This window comes from Manis pentadactyla, chromosome 9 (genome assembly GCF_030020395.1).
Source record: "Manis pentadactyla isolate mManPen7 chromosome 9, mManPen7.hap1, whole genome shotgun sequence".
Classification (NCBI taxonomy): Eukaryota; Metazoa; Chordata; class Mammalia; order Pholidota; family Manidae; genus Manis; species Manis pentadactyla.
The window spans coordinates 14404643-14423249 of record NC_080027.1 but is presented as its reverse complement, the minus strand read 5'-3'; the positions used below and the strand labels follow the sequence as shown (position 1 = coordinate 14423249).

The window sequence follows — 18607 nt, the reverse complement described above, 5'->3', positions numbered from 1 at the left end:
GAGAACACACTATTTCTCTTAAGCATTACTAGATCTGTAATTCACATTTGCTGATCACTCTCCAATCCTAAAGATCAAATCATGAGTTTAAAATAATGTCATTGGTGACACACCTTTCAATTTCCCATCGAAGTCAGGGCTTGTGGCCACCTGGAGTCCCGGATGTGGCAGGAGAAAACAGGTGACGCTGGAGAAACATGAGTGGATGTGGTTTCGGACATTCTGAATTTCTTCATGTTGATGTTCTTTCACCTGCCAACAAAGACCAACAATTTACAAAAGATCTTGTGTTTTCCTTCCCTAGGAGCCACTAGTGTAGGACAGAGGGAAGAAGACTTCCCAACTCTGATGGATCACAGAGGCCTGGGTCTTGACCGATGAGAAAACTCAGAACCCTAGGAGCAATAAATGCATAAATTTGGTAACTGTGGCTTGGCTCCTACAGCTTCTAAAGAACAGGTACTAAAGAGTTTCTTAAAGAAGAGTTCTACACAACACTTAGGAAGAACAAGGGAAGGCTGGATCTAACTAGACAGTAGTGATTGACAAAGGACTCCTGTGGTTTTAGTTTTGGAACACGCTGAGCCTGTTTATATCCATCCCAAAACAAATAAGAATTCTGAGTAAGAAAAGAACTGAAGTTCTGACTGTGACATTCCAAAGGCATATAGAGAACCTGGTATAAAAATATGAAATGGAAATTACGACGAAAGCTTGGGCTTTTGCCCAGGGCTCTTCTCTGCATCCCTGTGCCAATTTCTTTAATCTTACATGAGTCATGTTAGTGTTTACTAATATTCATAAGCACTTAACACACTTAATATAATTTTCCATAATCTGCTCTCAACACAACAGCTACAGGCAAATGAGAAAGGTATTTCTACTTTTAGATAATTCCTCAGAAGATTACTCACCTGTAGACGCTTTTCCAAAAATGACAATCCTCCCTGTAATCCATAGTTGTATTCATAAGGGAAACTCCAGTCTCGAACCAAAAACATCAGGGTCTATTTAGGAAAGGAGCAGAGCACATTATAACATTGCATTAATGCATTTTCAAAATAACAGTTGATAAATACTCCTGGGTATAATGCCAATTTCTTCAAAGGGAGCAAGAAAATGTGAAGGACTTTCTATTCTATGTCTTAGAAACCTTCTAAACTTTAGAAGGACATGTGTAAGCCAAATGTGAGGGCCACATATCCTATCTACTATTTCTGTTCCCATAGGTTAATAAAAACAGAAGGAAGAGACTGATAAGAGTATGTTAAATTCAGGGCTCTGCTCTAAAGGCAAGTATGAAGAATGTGGAAAAGGACAAGAAAACAATATAACACTAGCTAATCATAAAACCAGATCTACTTTAAATGCTACAGAGGAAAAGAAAACTAAAATAATAATAATCAAAGTTCCTCTAATCTTAATACCTATTATGTATTTTCATCTTCATCAAACAATTAGCTATAGCAGGGGTCAGCAAACTTTTTCTGTAAAGGGCCAGAGAGTAAGTATTTTGGGATTCTGTGGCAAGAGGCAGCCAACAATACAAACTGTAGCTGTGTTCCAATTAAACTTTACCTGAAAGTTAAATGTCAGTGTGCACAGCTAATTCATACATATCAAAAAATACTATTCCTCTTCTGATTTTTTTTCAACCATTTAAAAATGTAAAAACCATTCCTAACTCATAAGTCATATAAACACAGGCAGCTGGCCAGATTTGGACTGTGGGTTATAGTCTGCTGATCTCAGAATTAAAACAAAGATATGAATTTCACTTATAGTTAGCACTCTACCTGGAAGGGTTTTTGGAAAATTTCATCCATTGCCAGACGACCGTATTCTGTGAAGAGCTTTATAAAAACAAGAGTTAATGGTTTGTATTTCTATGACTATGCTGTAGCAAAGAATTCCACTTATACTAAACCAAAGTTCTACAGTTTCAAAAGCTCTCAGGAGCCATGAACCTTAAAATAACCTTGGTTATTCCTCTCACATCCCACATCCCAATTCATTAGCAAAACCAGAAGCCAAAAACTCACAACTTCCATGTGGTTTGGAATACTGCAAGCCTCCTAACTAGTCTCCCTGCCTCAGCCCTGGCCCTCTACCCCCAACTATTATTCTAAGTACAGCAGCCACAGTGGCTCTGTTATAATAAGGTTAGTTAGACCACATCATGCCTCTGCTCGAAACCTCCAACCTCATTCAGTGTAAAAGCCAGTCTTTACACTGAGATGTGGTCACACTGCCCCCCCCCACCCCTTCGCTGTTTCTCAAACATACTGGGCACACTCCTGCCACTGGGCCTATGTTTCTGACTCCTCTTTCTGCCTGTAGTGTTCTTCCCCCAAATGTCTGTACTGTCAGCTCCCTTACTCCTTAAGGTCTTTATTCAAATGGCTCCTTCTCAAAAAAGCTTCCCAGGCCAAGGCTTTCCAGGCTTACCTAAGAAGATGATGGCTCTCCTCAAAATACCTCCTACACTGTGCCTCTCCTAATTAATTTTGCTCTTTAACCCACCTTACTATCTAACATACTATACCTTTACTCATCTTGATCAGTGTTGGTCTTCACTATTAGCATTTAAACTCCATGGGACAGGAATGTTTGTCTGTTTGGGACACTCCTGTACCTGCAGGAGCAAGAGCCCTGGGCCCACAGCATGGATGCCGTTCAAATGACCGAATGAACAGATTCAAGGTTAGGGTTTACACATTTCCTCTATGCTCTTAGGAAGCCTCACTAGAATACAGCAAAATTCAATTTAAAAGTTGTAAACTCACAAGACAAAGAGGATGAAAAATGACATGAGCAGAGAAGAGCTGTCAAAAACACTCCCAAAGGAAAACAGACAAATGAGAACTGCCTTGGGTTTCAGCCTCCTCTGCTCTGCTAGGAAATCTGCAAGAGGCACAGCCAAGAAGAAATCACAGACTCAGCAGAATCACTGGAAGGCTCGGGAATTAGCAGCACCAGTCACCTCGAGGGAGGGGGTGACAACTAACAAAACTGCTGAGAGTCTTTGGGGAGAGCACCAACACTCCCACAGCCCGGCTCCAATCCTCTTCCTCCCCAGACGTGGACTATCTGGAGAAGATAAACCAAAAGCATTTAGACTGATACCACACACAGCTCAGGATAGAAGTAAATGCCCTACATGACTGGAAATGAGTACAGAAGTCAAAGTTGACAGACTAAAGAAGGAGACTCAGCCCTCTCACCCTGCTGGAGCCACAACAGGCTTCTACCCCCACTAGGCAGGAGTTAAGGAATTCAACTCTGGGGAGACTGACAGTCCAAGAATGTGTCTGCAAATACAGACATTTAGGGGTTGCAAAAGAACAGCTAAATAATCATGTCCAATCACCTCACTGTGAGCCAACGGGGTATACAGGCCCACCCTCTTACCAAAGCTCCCATCAGATTTCTAGCTCATCCTTAGTACAGAAGACCAAGGATCACAAGACCTTTGAGAAAAGCTTCTAACAGGAAAGACAAAAACTCATGTCCTTCAATTCTACATCATCTTTAATTATTCCTTTTATAATTCCTTCCCCTCCACTTTTCTTTTACAAAAACACCTAGTATTAATATGTTTAATCCTCCTAAATCAACCCTCAAATTTCCCTTTTTTCCTGTGCTAGCTCCCTTTCTTCCCCCTTTCTCTCTCCTCTCCTCTCTCTGCTTGACTCCCTCCCCCAACTCCCAACTTCTATTCTTTGTCTTTTTATTCAACCTGATAGGGAAATTTTTTCCAGTTTACCTTCTAACTCCTCCTCTATTACATTTTCCATTTTTGCTGTAATAATTTTAATTTCCAGGAGCTCTTGTTTTTTTTCTGAATGTTGCTTTTTAACAGCAACCCATTATTTCTTGGTTGCAACAGCAGCAATATTTTATCTTTTTGAGGATATGAGTTCACCAAGAATGAAGAATAAGCCCACACTAAGTATATCACCCTGAAAACTCATGCCTAGAATAAGACCTTAAAAGCTTCAGAGAGAAACAGAAAGGTCACATACAAAGGATAAGGAATGAGATTGGTTGGAACTTCAACAACAGCATAGAAGCTGGAAGGCAAGGAAGCAATGCCTTCAATTTTGTAACAAAATTATTTCCATCCTATAACTCTAGAATAAAATTAAACTGTTTCCAGACTTAAAAGACCCCCAAAAAGTTATCTCCTATGCATCCTTTCTATCCTTTCTCAGGAAGCTACTGGAGAATGCATAGAATTAAGGAGAGAAAAAATAAAGATAAAATGGGATCCTGCCAAGAAATGAACTTAAAAGAAATTGCCTTGATTTCAACCTATATTACAAAGCTATATTAATAAAAAAGGTATGGTATTGGCATAAAAATGCACAGAGTGGAGAAAAGACAAATACCATATGATTTCACTTATTTATAGAATATAAAAACAAAGCAAAACAGAAGGAACAAAACAGAGTGGACTGAGAAGAAACTTGTGGTCACCATAGGGGAGGGGTTGGGGTGGGTGGGAGAGGAGGGTAAGGGAGATAAAAGGGCACAAAAATTCTCAATCATAATGTAGACTGGTCACAGGGATGGTAGTACAGCATGGAGAATACACCCAATGATTCTATAACATCTTTCTATGTTGACAGACAATAGCTGTACTAGTGGGGGTAAGGATTTAATAATATGGGTAACTGCTGAACCACTGTGTTGTATACTTGAAACTAAAGTAAGACTGTATATTAATAAAAAAATAAAAAGAACAGAAGCAAACAAGCAAGCAAATTGAAACACACACACACACACACACACACACACACACACACACACACACATCAATGGAACAGAATAGAGCCTAGAAATAATTCCATGGGTACATGGTCAATTAATTTATGATAAAGGAGCCAAGAATATACAATGGGGAAAGGACAGTCTCTTCAGTAAGTGATGTTGGGAACACTGGACAGCCATGTGCAAAAGAATAAAATGGATCAGAGGTAGAGGAGCCAAGATGGCAGCGTGAGTAGAGCAGCGGAAATCTCCTCCCAAAACCATATATATTTTTGAAAATACAACAAATATAACTATTCCTAAAAGAGACCAGAAGATACAGGACAACAGCCAGACTACATCTACACCTGTGAGAACCCACTGCCTCACGAAGGGGGTAAGATACAAGCCGTGGCCTGGCGGAACCCGAGCGCCCTTCACCCCAGCTCCCGGCAGGAGGAGAGGAGTCGGAGCGGGGAGGGAGAGGGAGCCCAGGACTGCTGAACACCGAGCCCTAGCCATCCGCACCAGGAGTGCAGACACACAGTGCATGGTGTGCTGGATACTAGGAAAATGGGACAGTAAAACCTGTGAGCCGGTCCCCGTTCCCCTGGGACAAAAGAAAAGCGAGTGCCCTTTAAAAATCTTAAAGGGACAGGGACCCCAAAGCTGGACAGAAGCGTCCTGGGACACTCAGCCCACCAGCTGAGTTTGGGATTATGGGAAAGACATGCTTAAACAGATTTCGGTTTGAGGAACCAGAGGATGGTAGAGCCCTTAAGAATATTATCAGAGAAGACTTACATAACTGCATCCCAATTTCCTTACCAGCTGTTACAGGTTGAATTGTTTCCCCCAAAAATATGTTGAAATCCTAGTTCCAGAACCTGTGAATATGACCTTATTGGAAATGGGGTCTTCACAGATGTCATCAAGTTCAGGTGAGTCATTATGGTGGGCCCTAATCCAATATGAGCCAGGGAGGAATATGCAATGATAGGAGACACACAGACACTGAGAGAAGACACACACACACACACACACACACACACACACACACACACACACACGAGGCAGAGGTGGAGGCGCTACAGCTACACACACACACACACACACACACACACACACACACACACACACACGAGGCAGAGGTGGAGGCGCTACAGCTACACACACACACACACACACACACACACACACACACACACACACACACACACACGAGGCAGAGGTGGAGGCGCTACAGCTGCAAGCAGAGGACTGCTGGCAAAACCCTAGGAGCAAGGAAGAGGCTTCTCCCCAAAAAGCTTCGGAGAGAACATGGTTGATTTCTCACTTCCAGCCTCCAGAACTGTGAGACAACAAATTTCTGTTGTTTTAAGCCCCCCAGTTTGTGGTACTTTGTTACAGCAGCCCTCACACACCACCCTCGCCTATTCATTCCTGTCTCTTTCAGACTGGACTACAAAATCTATAATCATGCCTATCTCAAACATTACAGTAACTACAGCATTTGGTCCACTGCCTCACACAAGTTAGACATTTTTAAAAATGTGTGAAAGGAAAGAACTTAGAAAGGAATCAGTTTCAGGTAAAAAGGTGTCAAACTCAAGATATGATGTAAATGTGTAAATGTTTAAGGAGCCACAGCTCTCAACCACTGAGTCATGGCACTGGTGCAGAACCACCAATTATGAAGTACAAGTACTTGCTAATAGGAGCATTCAGGGCCTAAGTTTAGGAATTATTTTTTTTTGTTTTCTTTAAAGGACTATAAATTAGAACTAACTCAAGGTAATCCCTAGCTCTCTCTCACTCCAGCATTCTGGTATGTTTTCTGAATGCCAGTGGGAGAAATGGAATTTGAGAAGCATGACCGGGATTGTACCCAACTCTGGAACACCCAGAGAAGAGTATTTTACAGGAAAAGCACATGTCTTCAGGAATACAGAAGACAATGACTAAAAACAGCAGTAGTAATAGTAATAATAAATACTGCAGAGCTATTAAAAAGCACATACTGTTTTCCAGGCACATGATGCTGTACATTTTATACATGTTCATTTATTTAACCTGACCTGGATTATCACAGTAGCTTCATAACCAGTCACACTGAATGCATACCTGTCCCCCTAAGAATCTACTCCAAACAGCCAGAGTGATCCTTTCATGTCAAATAATCCCACTCCTTTGCTCAAAACCTGGCTGCCATCTCACCCAGAGAGAAAGCCCAGGTCCTGACAAAGGCCAGGCATCACTGGGACCTAAACACCTCTCTGACTTCATCATTCACCTCCATCACACCTCATTCCACCCACTGGCTTCTTTGCTATTCCTTCTTCCTACTGAACACACTCCACCTCAGGGTCTTTCTCCCTGCTGGCCCCTCTCCTATACCACTTCTCCCCCCAACACAGATTATCTTAGACTTACCCACTTTCCTGAGTTCCATGTTCAACTCAACAGGGCCTTCTCTGACCACCCCAGCAATAGATATACAGAGTACAGGACTATTATGAACCCAAAATCTTCTTCCATATTTCAATCTTTTGTGAAAACTACTTAGCTGTAAACCTTTTTCTTGTCTTAAAAACTTTTAAATGATACATGATGATGTTAAGGTTTTTATGATGAATACATACCTGCAACTGTTGCAGATCATCTTCCTGAATGTTCTGGGACAAATTATAAATCTAGAAAGCAAAAAACCCAGAATGATACTATTCTAACTTACTTCAAACAAGTCCCAAATTAGCCCAAAGCTTTGCACAAAAGCTCTGTACAATTAAAGGTTTGCATGTAAGAAAATTAAGTCTGTTCAAACAGTACTGTTATCTAACTTTTGGAAAATGACTCATGTAAGGTTGAAATCACATCACTCTTCCTTTAAAATTTAAAATACAGTTGTTCTAAGTTCTTACCAAATCTACATTTCCTATATGATATAACTGACGTGATTTCAATTTCCACTTTCCGACTTTCTTGGAGTATTTTATATATACTTGTAACTAAAGTGGAATATAGTTTAGGTTCCTTCTTGACCTTGTAAGAGCTTATAAGCCCTTATAAGATATGTAGTTTTACATATCACCATGGGAATTCTGGTAACAGAACAATAATGGAAACTAGATGTACTCCCTCTACTTGTTTCCTCTGCAAACTCTTTTCCTAGTCAAGCAGCTTCACCTGAACAGAACTAGTCATGGTGCTGAGAGCAAAAATGGTAGCACAATCTTTCACGGTGGACTGGCTGTCAAATGCCCCCTGTGTATCCATCAGAACAACTGCAACCTAAAAAAAAGGAAAATACAAACAAAGTATGTTAAAGTGAGAAGAGGGGAAATATACAGGAGAAACTGGAAAGAACAGCTAATACTTAACTTAGGCTTAAGCACCTGCCTAAAGGTTCTATCAGAAAAGTATAGTTATTTAGGTGCTTTGTTTTGACTAGAGAACTTTGGTGAAGATTGTCTGCTCATCACCTGATGAGATGATATGAAACAGAAGACTGCAGAGCAATACGGAAGGAGGGAGAACAGCTAAATGTTGAAGCCAGTTAGCTCACTCACCAAGCCAGTCTTTCAGATGATGTTTTGTTGTTGAAAAAGAAATAAAAAATCTGAATGGACTGTGTACACTTAGGCATAATCCAATAAAAACAAAACATATGGGCTGGGATATTTTTGTCATTTACTTGTAAGGCTCTATTCTCCCCCTAAATTTCTAGGGTTTTCTGGTTGTTTGATGAAACAAAATTAACATTTCAGTCTTTACAAAAGACAGACCACAGTAATGATGCCAAAAAATAGCAGAAGAATCTAGGCTGTCATTGTACCCTATATAACTAGGTTTCGTGAAGCCTCAGGCTTTCCAAAAAGGACTTAATGACCCATTCTTACTCCAAAAGTGAAATTTATGCAAAATGTTAAATGAGGTATATTATTTTCCTTATACAACTGGCTGTGAGTTTCAGTCATATAATTTTAAGATACAACTTTTCAAATTCATTCCTATAACTGGTTCTAAGGTATGTTCAAAAAGATAAGTAAGTTCATCAAGTTCCTGGTTCTTTACAATACTTAGATATTGCAAAAGGCAGCAAGGAAGCTTTCTACTAAGCACTATGGAGTCCAAGAAAAGAAATGCCATAATCAAAAACATTTAAAGAATTTTTATTCTTAAAAATGATAATATGATTATCACTTTATATAATTTACATATCAGGTCCCATTAATCACATCATATATTTATGAGTTTATTTACATATAACCCAATCCACTGCGGTAGAATGGATATAATTTAAATTCAAGCAAAAGAAAGTACTGTGCAGAAAAGAGACAGAGGGCATCACCCTATCCATACTTTATCCACTTTGTGAAGAGAATACTGTCAAACTAAATAAGCAATCAAAACAAATCATGGCTGGGAAAAGTGGGTTTCCACATACAAAGAGTGGTGTTGGATCCCTACCTCACATCATATACAAAAATTTACTCAAAATGTATCAAAGACCTAAATGTAAGAGCCAAAACCACAAAAACTCTTAGAAGAAAACAGAGGTGCAATTCTTCATGACCTTAAATTAGGAAATGGTTTCTCAGTTATGCACAAGCAACTACAGAAAAAAAGGACAAATAGGACTTCATCAAAATCAAAAACTTCTGTGCATCAAATGACATTATCAAGAAAGTAAAGACAATCCACAGAATAGAAGAAAGTAAGTGCAAATCATATATGTGACAGGCATCTAGTAATCCAGAATATATAAAGAACTCAACAATTAGAAGACAAATAACCCAACTAGAAAATGGATTTGATTTGAATAGACATTAAATAGGCAAACAGCTAGTAAGTATGTGAAAAGACTCTCAACATCCTTAGTCATTAGAGAAATGCAAATGCAAATCAAAACCACAATGAGATACCACTTCACACTTGCTAGCCTGGCTCTAGTCTGGCTCAAATCACAATGACAATTACCAGGTGTGTCAAGGATGTGGCTGACTCCAGCCTCCTGTACTGCTGGCGAAAATGTAGGGTGGTACAGCTGCTTTGGAGAGCAATTAGGCAGTTTTTCAAAATGTCAACTATGGAGTTGCCATGTTACCCAGAAACTCCACTCCTAGGTCTATACCCAGAAGAACTGAAAACATATGCTTGCTTACTCTACAAATCAGTAGCAAAAATAATAATAAAAATAAAAATAACCCAATTAAAAATTTTTAAATGGGCAAAGGACTTGAATAGACATTTCTCCAAAGAAGAATACCAATGGTCAACAGGTATATGAAAAGGTACTCATCAATGTAATTGTAGATTAATGATACCAAAAGAAAAAAAAAAAGAAAAAAAGAAAAGGTACTCATCATTAGGAAAATACAAATCAAAACTACAATGAGATACCATCTCACACCTATTAAAATGACTATTATCAAAAAAAACAAGAGATAAGTGTTGAAAAAGTATTGTACACTATTGGTGGAAATACAAAATGGCATGGCTGCTATGGAGATCCCTCAAAAACTTAAAAACAAAACAACCTTATGATCTGACAATCCCACTTCCGGGTGTATACCTGAAAGAATTCAGATCGGGATCTCAAGGAGATACCGGCACTCCTGTATTCACTGCAGCACTATGCCCAATAGCCAAGATATGTAAGCAAACTACATGTCTATAGACTGATGAATGGATAGAGAAAATGTGGTATATACATATAATGGGATACTATTCAGCCTTAAAAAAGGACATCCTGCCATATGCAACAGCACAGATGAACCTGGAGGATATTAGGCTAAATGAGGTAAGCTAGTCACAGAAGGACAAAAACTGCTTTATTCCACTTATGTGAGGTATCCAAAATAGCCAAACTCAGAGAAACACAGAATGGTGGTTGCCAGGGGCTGGGAAGAGGGGGCAGTTTAAAGTTCCAGCTATGCAAGACAAAGAGCTCTAGAGATCTGCTGTACAACAGAGTGCCTATAGTTAACAATATATATTGTGCACTTGAAAATTTAAGAGGGTAGATCTATGTTAAGTGTTCTAACCACAATAAAAACAAAGAAAAAGAAAATATATGTTTACAGATAAACTTGTTCACAAATGCTCAGTGGCAACATTATTCATAATAGACAAAAAGTGGAAATAATTCAATTGTCCTTCAACTGATGAATGGATAAGCAAAATGTGGCATATTCAAACAATGGAACATTTTTCATTCATATGGAAAAGAATGAAGTACTGATGCATGCTACATCAGGGATGGGCCTTGAGAGCACTGGGCAGGGTGGGGGAGGCCAGACACAAGGACCACATATTAGAGGACCCCATTTGTATGAAATGGCAAACTAATATGTGGAGAAGGAAAGGAGGTCAGCAGTGGCCAGGGGCCGGTAGGAAGGGCGATGGGTAACAAGTGCCAATTGAGTAGTGGGTTTCTTACAGGGGGATGAAAATGTTCTGGGTTAGATGGGGATGATACTTGCCCAGGCTTGTGAGTATAAGGAAGACTGCTAAATTATATGCTTTTAAAGGCTGAACTTTACCTTGATGTGAATTATACCTCAATGAAAAAGAGCTAATCATGGCATGTATTTGCTAACTAGAAAAATGAGACTAGAGGAGACAAGGAGAAACATCAAAGAGAGGCTCTTGAGGAAAAGGAATCATATGTACACTTAGATAAAGTGCTAGATATTTGGTATTCTTACATGCTGTAGCAGAATGGTGAAATGCCATAACCACTTTCAAGAACAATCTGGCAGTAGCTAGTAAAGGGAGAAATGGGCATTCTCAGACCCAGCAATTCCACTTCTGGGTGGTTTTCTAATGTTTTTGACTGGAACCCACAGTAAGAAATATACTTTACATCATGACCAAATACATACCTACAGCTAAAACTAAATTTGTTTATGTACTGCACTCTGATACTTCCTACACTGTTCTAATTCTTTCTTTTTTAAATACTGGTCACAAGCCAATAAATTGATTTCTCTACCCTTAATGGGTTATGAACACAGTTAAAAAAACTGGGGCCTGGAAACACACTTACACTTGCACACTTACTCAAGGAGACATTTATCAGGTTGTTCACTGTAGCAAATATTATAAAGAGGAAAAAAAGTAAACAACCTTAATGCCCAGTAGGGAAATAAGTAAATAAAATGATCTACTCATATGATTACTACATAACAGTTCAAAGGGTTTAATAATGTTGCTTTTAATTAAAAAGTAAAATGAGTTATCTACTTCTTACACCAGGTAGGTTCTAAACTAAAATCTCACCAAGTATATTAAAAAAAAAATAAGACAATCATGCTAAACTTTTATTTGGTTAACTTCTAAGGAACTGCTTATTAGTATGGCATTTATTCCATATTATATTGATAGCTGGGGGGACTGAATGCTCACCATCTGAACTGGGAGACCCCCCCAAGGGCCCTTTCTATGCTCAGCTACCAGAACAAAGGCAACCAGGTCTACATCACCCACACAGAAGCAGGAAAGTAAGGAACAGAAGTAACATCTAAAACAGTTGCAATCATTAGCTTCTGGGAAGTAAAACTGAGCAGCGAGAGGAATAGGGTACTAGACAGCTCTTTTGATTAAAAGTCTAATATTACCATTTGACCTGTTAAACTATATTCATACATTATTTTTAAACCATGGACTTATATCATCTTGATAAAAATTATTTTAATTGGAATATCAGTTATACAATAAAGTTCTCATTTTGTTTTGTTTGTTAATTTGTAACCTTTTTCTTCCTTACCTTCTTCCCACCTGGCTTCTCCACAGTGAAAACTTCACTCCAGATCTGAATCCCAGTGGTTTCTGGGTCAGAGCCCCCTCTCCATGAAAATCCTGTTAATGGTTCTTCCGGGTCACCCAACCAGTTTGAATGGCCACCTTCCTTCTAGAGGAGAAACAAAAAATGTCCATTAGACCTTAACTTTTGAGTAACTTTACACATCAAGGATAATCCATGAGATTACTTTGCTTTTTTGGACATAAAAATCTCATCTTCTAATTTGAAGTAATTCTATCTTACCTGGAAATATAAGTATCGTAGCATAAAGTCAAGAAGGAAGGACTTGCCCTTTCGGAAGGCACCAGCCACTGACACCACCACCACATCAAGGTCTCGGATGTGGTCCTGCAAGAGGATGCTGGCCAAAGCTTTCTCTTCTAGCTCAAAAGAATGTTGGTCTTTCTGAACCAAAACAACCTGTACTGGACCAGGCTTTCCACTCTCCATGGTATCACCTATATTGTTGTACAGAAAAAATTAGGTTCATGTATTTTTTTAATGTGTTTTTGAACACAGGAAGATAGAAAATTTCTTAAACAGGGCACAAAAGCTCTGAGCATGAAAGAAAAACATGACAAATTAGATTTCAATAAAAAATGAGAATTTTTGTTCATTAAAAGAAGACACCATTAAGAGAGTAAAGATGCAAGCCATGGGCTATATCTTTCTCACAATATAGGTATTGTGAGAAATTACTCACAATACCTATATCCAAAGGTCTCATTACAGAATCAATATAGAAATTCACAAGAAAAAGACAATTATTCCAATTTTTAAAATAGTAACCAGCAAAAGACTGTGAACAGGGATTTTATTTAAAAAAGGATATCCAAATGGTCTATAATCACATGAAAAGGTGCTTCCATAATATTACTTATCAAAGACATGTAAATTTAAAACATAATTTAAACCATAACACCACTACCTCCCCATCAAAACAGCTAAGATCTAAGGCTGACAATATCAACTATGGGAGAAGACAAGGTACAACTGATGGGAATACAACTACTTGGGGAAAACCTTGGTAGTGTATTCTAAAACCAAACACATCTGTGGTCCAGCAATTCTACTCCTAGGTATACACCTAAGAGAAATAAATGCTTATGTCCACCAGAAAAAAACCCACAAGAATATTCAAGCTTTATTCAAAATAGTCCTAGTCCAAAACTGGAAACAACACAGATGTCCATCAACAGTAGAAAAGGTGCATGCACTGCCAAGCTTTTTATACACATTTTATTTAATCCTCAGAACAACTCTATGAGGTGAAAATACTGCCCCATTTTGAAAAAAAGGAAACTAAGCCTTACAAAAGTTAAACATCTCACCCAACATGTTCTGGTGAAAAGTTTAAAGAGATCTTTAGGCGGCTATGATTTGTACAGCACTCTTTAACAATCTAGTCAAAGCTGAAGAGGCAATTAATTCTTTAGCTCAAAACTAAGCACTAACTAGTTTCCCTACCAGAGCTGAAAGTACAAAGATATTAATTCTTTGAAATTCAGAGCCACTTAGTAGCTATGGATTTATGTACAGTTTACAAAAAACTGCCAGTGGGGCCTACGGAATAAAACAAAGCACTATTTCCCTAAGTATGAGTACATACCACTGGTATTAAAGGAGAAGTTTTCTATAAGTTAAAAGGACATTTTTTCATTTTAATAATTATGTGTTTCAACATATATTAGGACAAAAAACACATTTTATTGGATTACTGCTTAGAAGGAGGCTGTTTTAAGAAATCAATTTAAAGTAATTGAAGGACAAATATTAAGTATAGTTCAGGTAGGCAGATATGGCCAAAATCACAAGTATGGTCCCCAAACTGCTGTCCCCAATTGCTCTTCCCTACAAGTGCTTGCTGTCCCAGGGAAGCTTGCTGTCCCAGGGAAGCACTGAAGGCTGCATGATCACAGCAAAGTCAACAGAACAGCCTGACTGTCTGCCTTTACCCCTTAGACTACAGGAATTACGCCTCTCTTTTAATATGCACAATATCAGACAGCAACAAAAGGAGTCTTGCCACTTCTTAGTTTTTTGCAGACTGTTGAAAAACAAGTTATAAATATAGATTAAAAGTCATGTTATCATTGTAATAGATGTGTACTTTCTTTCCCATTACTGCCTAGATAAAAAGTTAACATTTCTGCAAATAATCTCTTAAGGTTCATCTTATTGCCACAACAGCAGGTGAATCCAGGACCTTCAGTCTTTCAGATAAGGAACCAATGAAAATAATTTTGTCAGACCTTATGGATAAATCACAGTGCTAAGTACTGTGCAGTACCAAAGTCCCTGAAATGATTGGCTGCTCCGCAATATTCGTTTTCCCCTCCCCCTATTGTCATAGACTTTCAGCTGGGCATAACTGCCCAAAAGAAGTTCATTTCCAACCCGACCTTATAGCCAGGGTATCACCAAGTGACTAAGTTCTGACTGGTAATGACACGGCAACTTTCAGGTCACACATTTTCCCCCTTCCTGACAGTTGGATGTAGACGTGGGAGCAAGTCATCCTGGACCAGGCCTATGAGGGCAACAGCCTAGGAACATTGGAGCAATAAGAGAGGTAGGGCCGAGATCTGCCATGTCTGGCTCACTTTTATGTGCATGGAAAACAAATGTCTACTTTGCTTAAGTCCCTTCTTTGAAAGCTTTATCAGATATAGCCAAACCCAATAACCAATACAACAGACCCCCAAGGACTTCACAGTAAAGTTCATGATTCTGGCTCTTTCAATTTCACCTATTTCACTATTAGTTTACTGAGCGATGTGAATGTACTGACACATAGCAGGCACACATGAACAACTGTAAAGGGAATGAATGACATGTACTATAAAATAGCTAAAGGCTATGACCTGAAGGATGTGGTACTGTCAGAGCAACAGGTATGGAAGGAGAGGTTACATGGGCTTCAGACAAGATGGAGTAAGAGAGGTAGGGCCGAGACAGATATGCATGCATTGTGCACAATTAGCTGCACTCTGAGAGATGCTGAAGACCAGCAAGGACAGTTTTAAAAAAAGATGACACAGCCTTCACTCATCTTCCTCTCTTTCTGCCTGTGACACATTGAAGAGGAAGAGAGCCAGGCTATGCTTAGTTGGGAGAACTGGTGACCTTGCATTTCTCTTCACAACAGTATATTGGGCCCATCGGACTAAGAGAGATCTTGTTCCTTTTGTTTGCTTCTGTGTGAGGGCAAATTATTTTTAACTACACACCTCACTAATAATTCAACTTAAACAGATTTGCTCATTTTTAACCTATCTTTACCCCTCATCTTCCACACAAACTTTATTTCTACTCACTCCTTTCCAGAGGTCAAGTAAATGTCATTTGCTGATTTGTCCACTTATCTCAGACTTCCCAATCCTTAGATCTCTTAATCAAAATCTTAGGGCCTTCTTCCTTAGGCCATTCCACCCTCCAACCTTCCTTGCCTAGTAGGTTGATCCAAGTCAGCCTCCCATCCCCAAGTGTTGCTTTGATGATGTCACCTCACCCCTTAGGGCCAAAATCCTTCATTACAGTACATAAACATACCATGCCAGCAACTACATACAAGGCTATCAAAAACATTTTATGGATTGACAACTCAAAGCTAAAATCTCCATCCTATAAGTCAAAGCCTTTCACCACTCTCCCCTCAGCCTTAGTTCCTCTAATTCCTTACTTTCCTTACTCGGTCAGGCAAATTTATTTTCACTGGTCTTTCTACTGGGAGAAATTTAGGATGCAGGTCCTGTCCTGTCTTGATTCCAAAATTTCAAATGTATGACCTGCTCAGCCATTTGTTCCCACCGGAAATGCTTCTTCCCCCTTGACTCCATGCAAACACTTGCAACACTTGCCTTCATCCTCCTTTTGTCTGATCCCCACCGACCCCCAGTCTTCTCAGAGTTCATCATTTTACATGGTACACTAAAACTACAGGATCTGGAATCAAGACAGGGCAGGGCTTTAAAGTCCTTACTTCCTCCCCATCTAAAATGTAAGCTCTATGAGGACAGGATTTTTTTTTCAATGTTATATCCCCCAAGATCCCAGAATAGTGCCCACACAAGGCAGATATCCAATATTTGTGGAATAAACACCACTTTGTCACAACGTGACTATGGATAAATTTCTAACCACTTGTAGCTCTAACTATAAATGTATAGATTTACAAATCTAACAAACTATCTCAAAGCAGTGTGTGACACATATCAGAGACTCAATAAAGTGAGCCCACTTTCCCATTTCCACTAAAACCTTATGTATACTATTATTCCACTCATTACAATATTACCATATTGTAAGTATGATTTATCACCAAGATTGAGCACTTCTGGGGAACAGGGAAACTGCCACTTTCAGCCCCAGCATTTAACACAGGAACAATGACAGTCTCCTAGTATTGTAAACAACACTATATACGCAGTACTACATGTAAAGCACCTCAATAAAAATCAGTTTCTTCTCTTCCCTCAAGTTTGCTTTCAGTCGAACTCCTTGAAGGTATGTCTTCACCTACTGGTCTACCCATTCACGTCTTACTCACTTGCAACCTGACTTTCAATCTCTGTTGAAGCTATACTCTAGTTTATCAATGACCTCTCTTGCCAAATCCAATGGCCCTTACCAGATTCTCATTCAACCACTCTGACAAAACACAACTGCCACCCACTTCTAAAACTTCTTAAAACCTATGGACATTCCTAGTTCTCTTCTAGTCTCTTTATCACCTCCTTTCAACAGTTCTTTTTCTTCTTTCCAGCCTCCTACCATAGGTGCCAATGGTCTGCTGCAGTAGTTTGCAGACCTTGCTCACTCCTTCAATGAGTTCCTCATTCTTATAATTTGACTCTACCCTCTATTGCGATGATGCAACCACATTCGGGTCCAAATATACAACTGCCTAGGGAACAGATTCATCTGGATATTCCACTGTCACCTCACTGTTGGGAGTAGTATGTGGAAATATGTGGGCATAAGAGTCAGGAGACAAGTTCCTGTTCCAGTTCTAACACTACCAACCTGTGTGATTCTGGGTGTGTCTAGTCCTCAGTCTCAACAGTAAAACTGAATCAAGTCAAGACATAACCTCTAGCAACTCTTCCAAGTACTAACATTTTACAAGTCTACATTTAGTGTCAAAATGAACCTTCAGTTATTCCACCTCTCAAGTCCCACCTTTCAGCCTCCACATCCGTCCTGACTCTATCTTCCTACATACAATATACCACCAAATCTATCATTTCCTCTCTTTCCATGACTTAAGCTCCTATTTTGGCAAAGGTTGCTATTCTAGTGAGGCAATTTAAGAGAAAGGTGTTCCTAACAATCAGTAAAATCCGGGATTCTGGACCCAGTTTTGCACTAACAGCATGAGTAAATCATTTTACTTACTTCTCTGTGTCTCAGTTTCCTCTACAAACTCAGGCAGTTAAGTGAAAATATTTTCTAGCTCTAAAATGCAATGACTCTGAAATAGAAAATTACCTGGGTATCTAAATTGGCCAAACTTACATGTAACCTATTCATTCTCTGGCTTAAATTATATAGTCCTAGCTAAAGAAGAGATCAAAATTTATGACAATAACATTTAATCAACTTGCTCAGTAAAGACACACACAAAAGATTTTGGGGTTTGGGGTTTTGTTTTGGGGGGCTTTTTTTGCACAGAGGGGAAGAGTTCCTCCTAATTGCAGTGAAATTACTCTCACTTCTCAGGAACCTTAAAATTCTGGGGAGTTAACTCTAGAGATGGTACTAAAGTGGCAACCTTATATGCCTTCTCCCTTTAGCAAAGTAATTATTTTCCAAGTTCCAGATATGCACTCTGAGACAAGAGTAATGCTCACTTATTTGAAGTTAATGTTCACTTATATAAGGAATTAATGCTATATTACATTCATGTATATTAATTACGAGACATTTTTATACACATACAAAGATATGCCCTGATCATAGTCACGTCTGTCATCCACATACATGTAAGTGAACTTAAAACCTGTGTTTTAAAAAAAAGGGCAAGTGGTATAAATACTGTGTCATACT

General features: G+C 39.0%; 1 protein-coding gene across 1 annotated transcript in view; it reads right to left on the bottom strand.

The window, feature by feature from the left end:
- ATL3 (atlastin GTPase 3) overlaps positions 1-18607 on the bottom strand; it is a 36286-nt gene that overhangs the window by 13704 nt on the left and 3975 nt on the right. Inside the window, exons 2-8 of the mRNA XM_036926522.2 lie at positions 12803-13017; positions 12524-12667; positions 7939-8043; positions 7395-7445; positions 1797-1853; positions 915-1007; positions 114-252 (exon numbers count right to left, since the gene is read on the bottom strand). Of these exons, the coding sequence (XP_036782417.1) occupies positions 114-252; positions 915-1007; positions 1797-1853; positions 7395-7445; positions 7939-8043; positions 12524-12667; positions 12803-13017 (804 nt within the window). The remainder of the gene's footprint in view (positions 1-113; positions 253-914; positions 1008-1796; positions 1854-7394; positions 7446-7938; positions 8044-12523; positions 12668-12802; positions 13018-18607) is intronic.